We start from the raw sequence: 10130 nt of genomic DNA, 5'->3' as shown, positions 1-10130 counted from the left end.
TAAAATAAAAAACATCATAAAATTGTGTATAGATATCCTTAAAAGGACTTCAACATAGATAATGAACCAAATTTCCCTATTTTATTTATTTATTTGTTTTTTTAAGGAAAAGACATGGAGCCAATTTTTTCAGCCCAAACCATACACCCCAACCAAAAGTTCCAAATTGAAATCTTTACAGTGGGCCCAACCCAAGTCCACAAGAGCAATACGCACGTGTCAACTCGCCGTATCTCTAGAAGTCGCTCTTCAATTCTAATACGAAGTCGCGCGCACATATATATATATATCTCTTCAGGTTAGACTCGGATGAGGATTTTTCCTAATTGCTCTCCACCGAATGCTTCGAATAGCCAAACCCTAAGCTTAATTCTGCAGCCGACTTTCTCTCTTGCTTTTCCTTGATCAACTACTCCACTGGATTTTCCTTGTCTCCAGCGAATTCTACTCCCCACCTCCGCCGAAAACACCTTCTCCGGTGGCCAAACCCTAGGAATTTTTGATCGATTTTTTTACGTAAGTCTGCTTACACGATGATTGTTTATTTAGGGTTTCTGGTTTCTTGTGTTATTTTTCGGCTGTTTATTTTGTTTTACTCGTTTCAGAGACTGATAGTTTGAGATTGGTTTTTATTTTTTTGGTTTTTTGGATTCGGACTGATGAAATAAGCTTGATTTTGTTTGTTTATTCAATTGGTTTACTGAATTTCTGCTGATAGTTTGGAATTAGGCTTTTTCTGGAATAAAAAGCTGATTGAAAAGTTGTTTATATAAAATACTTCTATCTATTTTCTCTCCCCTCAATGTCTTATGGAAGTGAATTGATGCTTCATGAATCGGGCATGCTCTGTTTCACGGCAGAAAATTTAATTATTGTCTGTATAGACAATAGTTATTGTTTGGTTATTATTTATGAGCTGGGTGGATTATACGTCTCTATAAGATCTAATATAGTGATTTTAAAATAGTTTGACAATTAATTGTTATATATAAATTAGTTTCGTGCTGAGTTCATTTACTCTCTTTGTTAAGATTGCTAACTTATTGATTTCAAGGTCTGCAGCTTGAATATTAATTTAAACTATGAATAATTGCGTTCCGTATTGCATGTACTTTCACTTTTCGTACTTGGGTATTGCCTTACATAATTCTCTAGTTTCTTTCTACCATATCTACTTGTATATGTTATCTTTTGAATGGTTGGGAGAGGGGGAGAAGGAGAAAGTGTAATTTCAGGCAAAGCATGTAAATACGAAGTTCATGTACAGCTAAGAATATATTGTGCATAATTCTGTGGTGCTTGTAAATGGGGATGCATGTTATTATGCTTGTTGAGGACTTTACATTATTTGGAGTTTCTAAGAATGTGAATTTTTATTTGTTATTAATAGTATTCAAGTATGAAAAGTTGCTTCCCACGCCTCTGCTCCTTCAACCCTATAAGTAAAAGAGAATGAAACTCATTATTAAGTTGAGATAGTGATAAGGTAAAAACTCTGTTTGTTCTATGCTAGATAAACGAGTGTAATAACTTTTGGAATCCCGTCTGAAGAAATTTAATATTCTATGCTAACTCATCTAAACTTCAGTGAAACAGGGTGTGTCTGAATAGTTCCCAGAAAATGAGAGATATACTGGGCCACTAAGCGATTTTGAAATTTTATCAATTTTATATACAATCATATTTATTAAAATTGTCAGTTAAAATTGTCAGTTACTGTGAGTATAAATTTTCAAAAGATTCTTCTGAATCTATCCTTGTTAATGTTTTACTGTAAAATTCTTTATCTGGCTTTTAGTATGGTTTGAAAATTAAAGTGTTCAAAGCAAGTGAAGTTACTATTCCAGGCGCTTTATAAATGTTTGGGATTACATTTCTTTAAAAAAAAAAAAAAAATGGTTGGAACATTGTGAGTGGATGTGAATCCCCAATTTATCATCTGAAAGAAGATTATCAATTAACAAATATATCATGGCACACTTGAAGTGCTACTTCAATTGACAACTGTTAGACCTGTGATTTATGAGGCTTTTGAGGTTCTTAGGTTGCAGTTGAAGGTTGGAATAGGGCTTCTTTTTTTTCTTTTCTTTTTTTTGGTGGCGGTATTGACCAAGTTTATTGTTTTCTGAATAAGAATGTAGTGCAATTAGGTTGCATAGATATAACAAAAGTGTACAGCAACTTGTCATTTATTTATTTCAATGTGTCTGTAAATGGGCTGGCCTTTTGTATTAGGGGTCTCTATGCCTGAAGTAGTTGGGCTTTATGAAACAGTTCTCTAGCAGCAGATATTAAGTAACATGAATTATAGGTTTAGTGTGCTGTGTATACTTTTAAGTATCAATTGGTAAGTTGTAGCAATGGTATTTAGAGAGGGAGAGATAGAAAATGGTGCGTTGAATATTTTGTTCTTCTCATCATCTTCTATAAAGATTTGGGTTTTTCTTAACCTTCTAAAGTAGGTTGCTAAGCTTCATGATGCAAGGAAAATACTTTTTTTTTTTTTTTTTGGGAGATATTAGTTGATGCAATTTTGGGCTGGTCAACCTTTCGCTTATAAGAGAGAAGCAGTAATAATCAGATATAGGATTTGGAAGTTTCTTAAGAAAGAAAAGCCAACTTTTCTGATTTAAAAGGAAGCAAAGAAGTTCAGGTAGCTGCACCTTTTAAGTTTTATTAGAATAAGACATTCTGAAGCAAGTTGACTTTGCATTAATCTGATGAGGTACTGTTTAATCAGCAATGAAAACCTCTTGAAAGCTTTTGGTTTATAGATGTATTGATCTTACAGCATTGTGTGGTTCAATTATTGGGTGAAGCTGCTGCCATCCTGCTTGCGATGATGTGATTTGGTTGTTTGATTGGATTTAGCAAGCTTCATTTATATTATATTATTGTGTTAAATGTTGTGATCAATGGAACTAAATTTTATACGTTTAATTTTCATCAGCCTTGTTTTAGTATTGAACTTTGAATGGGAAGCATACTAAGATCAATTTCCTTTTTCTTTGATTGCAGATTCTATGTCTGGGTTTGAGTGATGACCTCTACTTGGTGAATTGTACAAACTAGGAAATTTCTGTGAATAAGATTGGATTGGAGTACCCACTTATGGTCAACGGTAATAGTGTAGCATGTCAAATAATGTTATCTCACAACAGTTCCCGATCCAAGGCTTGCAAATTGGCCAACTGGAACCCATATTGAATAAGATGGATTCTCCACTACCTGAAATGCGAATGATGGGAACTGCAAGATCGGTATCATCAAATAATACTGTGTCACAGCAGTTTTTGATTTCAAACAAGCAAACAGAACCGATGGAATCTATCTCCAATAATCCTGTATCACAGGGGTTATCAGCAATGAACTTTCAAATGGGACAGATGGAAGCCCACGCAAATAGAACTACGGAATCACAGCAGTTCCTAACATCTAATGATGAAATGGGACAGATGGGATCCATGCTGAATAATGTGGGTTTGCAGCAATTGTCCACAAATTTTAAGCGGAAGGCACCAATGGAACCCAATCCTCATAACTCAATGTCACATAAGCGGATGGCACAAATGGAACATAGACCATGGTTACAGCAAGTGTCTGGATCGAACAAAAGAGTTGTGCAACTGGAATCTGTGCCAAATGCTCCAGCTTCACCGCATTTGCCTTCACCTAATAAGAAAACTGTAAAGATAGAGTCCTTTTCAAATAAATCCGCTTTGCAGCGGTCCTCAAGTCAAAAAAATCAAAATGTCCAGATGCAGCCATCATCCAAGGCTTCAACTGAATCATCTGAATCTGTGAGGTCCAAGATGAGGGAGTCACTAGCTGCTGCATTGTCCTTGGTTGATCAGCTGAAAAATAAACCTTCGAATTCTCAGAGCGAGGCTGGAAATTCTCAAGTGAGGACACAGGAGAATCTTCAGCCTGGTGGATCAGCTTTTGAAGCTGGTAATGCTGAATCTATAACCGAAGAGTCCAAAGACACTTTGCACTCCATTGGTAGTTCTGGTCAGAAAAGCAATGATGTGGGAGGTGGGTCTCTTAGAGGTTTTGCTGATGTAAGAACTGATGATTTTAATAAGACCTCAGTACATGATGAAAGAGAATTCCAATCATGTAATGTTTTGCCTTATGATGTGTCATTTAGTGAGAACCTTTTTGTTAAAGATGAACTATTACAGGGAAACGGGCTTTCCTGGGTATTGGATTCTGATATGCAGTTGACGGAGACAAAGGAAATTCAAGCGTCTGGAAAACGAAATTTGGATTGTGGGGGAGTGGGTGGAGTTATGGCTGAACAAGCAACTTCAAATTTGCAACGTTCTCCACAACATTTAGCATCCAAAATTGAAGCAGAATTATTCAAGTTATTTGGAGGTGTAAATAAAAAGTACAAAGAGAAGGGAAGATCTCTTCTGTTCAACTTAAAAGACCGTAATAATCCAGAACTGAGAGAAAGAGTTATGTCTGGAGAAATTCCTCCTGAAAGACTTTGTTCAATGACTGCTGAGGAGCTTGCTTCCAAGGAGCTTTCTGAGTGGCGGATGGCTAAGGCAGAAGAGCTTGCTCAAATGGTAGTTCTGCCTGATTCTGAAGTTGATATTAGGCGTTTAGTGAAAAAAACACATAAGGGTGAGTTTCAAGTTGAAGTTGAACAAGATAATATTGTTCCAGCGGAGGTTTCTGTTGGCACAAGTTCTCTTGGGCAGAGTCAGACAAAAAGCAAAGATTCTACCCGTACTCCTAGAAAGCCTGAGGGAGGGAAAGGCCAACAAAATGCTTCAGGTGAGAATAGTAGTTCAGGAGAACAAAATGGTTCATATACCCTGACTATTCCTTCAAGTGAAGGAACTGATCCAATGGAAGGACTGATGGTGGATGATGGGTTGAAGGATGCAGAATTTCTCCCTCCAATTGTCTCCCTAGATGAATTCATGGAATCACTAGACTCAGAGCCACCATTTGAGAATATGCCAGTTGATGCTGCAAAAATGACACCTACTTCAGACAAGGATGACTCTGAGGTTGGCTCTGAATTGAAGTCTATGGATCCAACTCCAAAAGACACTGCTGATGCTTCCCCTAGGAATCTTGACAATGTTGACGACAATGTTGCTATTACTCATGCAAACTTAGATGCTGACATTAAATCAAATGATAGTGATTTGAAATCTAATGATGGTGACTCTGATGTGAACTCCAGAGCTGGTCTAGCTGGTAAGAAATCTAATGACAGTTCTGTGGAATCAGAAACTGCCTTGTCTAGCACACAAAAGGGTGAACAAGTATGGGGAGGCTTACTTCAGCTCAATATCTCAACGACAGCCTCTGTTATTGGCATCTTTAAAAGGTATGGCTTTTTATAATAAATAATGATTTTAATCCAATTTGTTTCTTCAAAAATCATCTTTCCAATTTTTATGGAAAGAACATTCTGTCTGGTCTCTGTGTGTGTGTGTGTGTTTGTGTGGATATATGTGTGTGTATGTGTGTACAGTGCTTTTTAAATTGCAGATATCTGTCAAGTTTCAAATCTTATGGATCTGAGTTTAGATCTAATATGGGCTGTTGGTTATAACCAACCGCTTGGATGCAGTTGTTATTATTTACTTCTAATTTTATTAAAAGGTAAAACTATCCCTCTTTCTCTCTTTTGTCAAATCTCTCTCTCTCATATACACTCAATCCAGCATTATAGCTGCTGCTCCTCATTCACAGCCATGGATACAACATCAATAATAGCGTCAACCAAAAATTTCTCAACTCCTTTGCAATTTTCTACAATTTTAACCTTCACCTTTACTTTTCAATGGCCTTCCACCAATTCAAAGCTGCTCACCATTTATGTCCCAATCTCTAATCTAGAAAACAGTGATATTCTGCGATAGGTGAACCTTGAGTTCTCTTTCTCTAATCCATGGAATAAACCCATCAGACATTTACTAAATTGAATATTTTAGTCAAAAGCAAAACCTTCTCCAGTGTCATCTTTTCTAGCACTTCCCACCTCCAAATATTTTAAGAGATTGAGGTGTGGACAAGTGGGAAAAAGGGGGGAGAGAGAATGGTTCTAGAAGATGGAGATAAGCTAAATTGTCTGACAAGAGAAAAGAGAATTTATATTTTAAAAAAATGTTAAAGAAATAAAGTGGATCTACACTAGATCGATGTTGAAACTCAACTCATTAAGTTTCAAAATCTATGGATCTATAAATAAATATAAATATAAGTAAAATTTTCCTTCAGATTTTGAAACTTTGACTAGTGATTTTCAATGTAAAGCTTATTATACAGTTTGACAAGGTACTATATTCATGCATTATATACTGGCTGTCTGAAATGGTGCTGTATGAATACTTCATTTGCCTTCACTCTCTATTTCCCTTGTGAATGTCTGGTTGTCTCTCCGGTATCATGTAGTTTAGTAATCTTATTCTTGTTTTAGAATATTTTTTCTCTTGTTGGTGTTTGAATATTTTGCTGTAAAATTAACTCTGTCGAACTAGCGGGTATTTGCTACTGCGATTCAGTAAATTTTGTTGTGGTTGTATATGTAAGATTATATGCAAATCTACCTTGTTGCAAGTCGAAAAACTTATGACACCGCGAAGCCCTGTAATGTGACATTGCAATGAAATACTATCTTAATCTGGACTTGTATATACCAAGATATTGATACTGGAATGTGGTACATGTTCTTTACCAGTTGCTTTTTGATGAAAAGCTCTTTACTAGTTGCTGTTCATGTAGGGTTGTTAGTGAAATTCACGTGAGTCTTGTAGCAGTACTTAAGTATGTGAGATCAAGAAGATTGAAACAGATATGCAAATGACAGATTAATTGAAATAGATGACATTGTGCTATTAATTATGACTGACATTTCAAATAATAATGGACACTGGTAATGCTCTGAGGGTTGTCTATTGGGTTTATGTTCTTGTGTGTGTTTGTAGATTGTAGGGAATTCAATCTTCTATCTAATGTTTTTGAATTTTTAGGTTCTCAGAATAATTTAGTTTCGTCTCCTGCTTTTTGCTAATCTTTTTCTTGTTACAGTGGTGAAAAAACCTCTGCAAAAGAGTGGCCTGGCTTTCTTGAAATCAAAGGGAGAGTCAAACTGGATGCATTTGAGAAGTTCCTTCAAGAGCTACCTTTGTCTCGCAGTCGTGCTGTCATGGTATCACAAGTTTCCTTTTATTGTAGAAAAAAATATGTATCCTTTTATATCCTTCAGTCCATGAAAGATGGAAAAGCCTTCATTACCACTCTCGATGTTCATTATCTGCTTAATACTCCTGACACACTAGTGGGTTTGCTCTTAATGGAAAAAGGTTTTCTTTCTCACCAGGGCATTCATCGCATTTTTGTGGCGGAAAATATATTACTAGACAAAATAAACTAGTATTTCTGGGTAACCAATTTGAGTTTTCTGGTACAGTCACTTTTGACACCCTGAGTGCCTACAATTTTGAGTGATGTTTATGACTAAGCTGGGGCTGTGCGGTGAATCAAACACAATATGTTAGTGGCTTAGTTTGCAATGCTCTCTCGCTGGAAAGAAGATGAAAATGAAATTGTAGAAATTATTGTAGTGTATATTGATGGAAACCTTGAATAGCAACGCTGAAGAAATTACTTAAATCAAGTTAAATCAAATCACATACTATTGCAGAATAGTTTCTTTCAATTTTCTAGCATTTTACGGATTTTTTTATAAAAGAAAAAAATAATGTCGTTGGAGGTTTTAATTAAACTACGTGTACAATTTCGTGATAAGCCAAAGGGTTCCACCGTTTATATGATGTCCACTCTGAATTACTGCTCTCAACAAATTCTTCTTTTCCTTGCAATTTCACATATACATGTACATGTTCGGCTGACTATTTTTCATTTTTTGTGTAGGTGGTGCATTTTGTTCTCAAGGTGGGGTCCCCTGAAAATGAGCAAGCAAGTCTTAAGGAGGTAATTAGCTAAAGCGTTTACATCGCATTTCGCTCAGCCTTTGCTGTCTGGCGAATTACTGTTATAAAACAAAAAAATAAAATAAAATAAAACTTTCCTTGTGATTCAGGTTGCGGATTCATATATTGTTGATGAGAGGGTCGGTTTTGCTGAACCCGCTCCTGGAGTGGAACTTTATTTTTGTCCGCCTTATAATAAGACACTTGAAATGCTGGGAAAGATCATCCAGAAGGAACACATTGAGGCAGTTAACGCAATTGATAATGGCTTAATTGGTGTTATTGTATGGAGAAAATTAACTACCACCTCTCCCAAATCATCTTCTCAGCACAAACACGTGTCAAAAAAGAACCATTTCAGTTCTAGGAGACATCAAGATACAAATTTGAATGCCAAATATACAACACCCAAATCAACTGCATCCCACGGCCAAGATACCACCAACCCCAGACCGTCACCTGATGATGATGATGATATTCCTCCAGGCTTTGGCCCTCCGGCTTCCCGGGATGAAGATGACCTTCCTGAATTTAACTTTTCTGGTGGTTCAAATTCATCAGTGCCGCCTTTTTCTGCCCAAAATCCTAGTAGGGGGCTAGGAATAGCCTCGTATCGGCCACCTTCACAGACTTCTTCTCGCCCTGTAGATCAGATGAGAGAGCTTGTTCAAAGATATGGACAACCAAACACCAGTCCATATCCAGGAAACTGGCAGGACAAAGTAGGAGGCAGTGGTGTTGCGGTTCAACCTTGGAACGATGATGATGATGACATACCCGAGTGGCAGCCACATGCACCACAACAGCAGCAAACACCACTGCAACCAGTGCACACCTTACAGCAGCCACCAATGCTGCGACCTCATTTTGTAAACCAACCACATTTGGTGCCGTCTCATCAGGCAGCCCATCAGACATTGATGCCCTTGCAATCGCTGCAGCCTCCTATCAATGCGACAAAAGCCCCAGAAAATCATGCCTTATGGCAGCATGGCGGCTGGTGGGTTCCTCCGGTCGAGGGGAACAACCTGAGGCCAGAGATAGCAAAAGTTTTTGGGCCATCCGGCCAAGGAATAAATACTGGTCAACCAGCCATGGGCTGGCAACAAAATGCCCCCACAAGTAGAGGATTTTGATTTTCTGATTTTCTCCTCTCATGTAAAAAGTTAAATGTTTCTTCTTTGTATTTCGTCTGGTCAATGTAAGCATAATCGATCAAAATGGTTGCAGTAGTTTTTTGAAACCAAATGCCATTTTGTCCAAGCTCATCCAATTCTCTACGTTTCGTGCACTTTTTAATAGCCTAACATTGGGTTAAATCTGGGCTTATTATAAAAATGGTTAATAATTAAGTATTTCTCCTTTTCTTTTTTTTCTTTTTTTTTTTTTCGTTTTTTTGGTTTTTTGGGTGAAAAAATTTATACTACACGAAACAAACGCTGAAAATACATCAACTCTTAGTTCCATCCTCACTAAATGGAAGGCAGCCGAAGCAGTTAAAAAACTAGATACCTCATTAGATTGTCTATGCGTCCAATTAAGTAGACAAGATTCAAAAAATTATTGATACAACGCAACCCTCCGTATGCGAGCTTGCTTGCCAGTGCATATTGTTCAAACATCAACTTCTTAAAGTTTTAACAACTGACAAAGCATCCCCTTCACATTCTATACGCTTCCAATCTTCATCAATTGCTTTTGAAATTGCAAAACGAAAAGCAGCTGGTTCAGCAACCTCATGAATGTCACCAGCTATCCAAAAAGACTACACCCTTATTACTCTTTAACATTTGAGTCTCTCATAACCACTGCAATAACTCCATCATCCTTTTTAATAGATGCATCTACATTCAACTTTAAGAATGATGATACAGGAGGATTCCACTTGCAAACTACGGAAATCCTCGAATGAGTACCCGTAGAAAATTTGACTTTACAATTAAAAGCCTCAAATTCTTGTAATCTTCTCCAAATTATATTCAATTCAACCATTGGGTCGATTGTAGAACCTAGAAAACAACCTTGTTTCTAGCTTTCCAACATTGCTCAATTAGCAAAACCCCAAAAAGAGTCGACTGATCTTGATCCTAAAGAGAAATATTAAGTAAAGATGAACCACTTACCAAAATTGAAACAAATTCTTTGATCTATTTTGGATTTGCAAGT

At 36.9% G+C, this 10130-nt stretch overlaps 1 protein-coding gene across 1 annotated transcript; it reads left to right on the top strand.

Annotated features, from left to right (window-relative positions):
- The first annotated feature begins 302 nt into the window (after positions 1 to 302).
- LOC107407331 (uncharacterized) lies at positions 303 to 9212 on the top strand. The gene is made up of 5 exons (XM_016014606.4): positions 303 to 516; positions 3019 to 5353; positions 7060 to 7180; positions 7906 to 7965; positions 8075 to 9212. The coding sequence occupies exons 2-5, from the start codon at positions 3135 to 3137 to the stop codon at positions 9098 to 9100; spliced, it is 3426 nt and encodes a 1141-aa protein (XP_015870092.3). The 5' UTR covers positions 303 to 516; positions 3019 to 3134; the 3' UTR covers positions 9101 to 9212.
- Positions 9213 to 10130: the final 918 nt, after the last annotated feature.

The sequence above is a fragment of the Ziziphus jujuba genome, chromosome 5, assembly GCF_031755915.1.
Source record: "Ziziphus jujuba cultivar Dongzao chromosome 5, ASM3175591v1".
Classification (NCBI taxonomy): domain Eukaryota; kingdom Viridiplantae; phylum Streptophyta; class Magnoliopsida; order Rosales; family Rhamnaceae; genus Ziziphus; species Ziziphus jujuba.
Note: the sequence above shows the minus strand (reverse complement) of the source record. Positions and strands in the feature narration are given on the sequence as shown.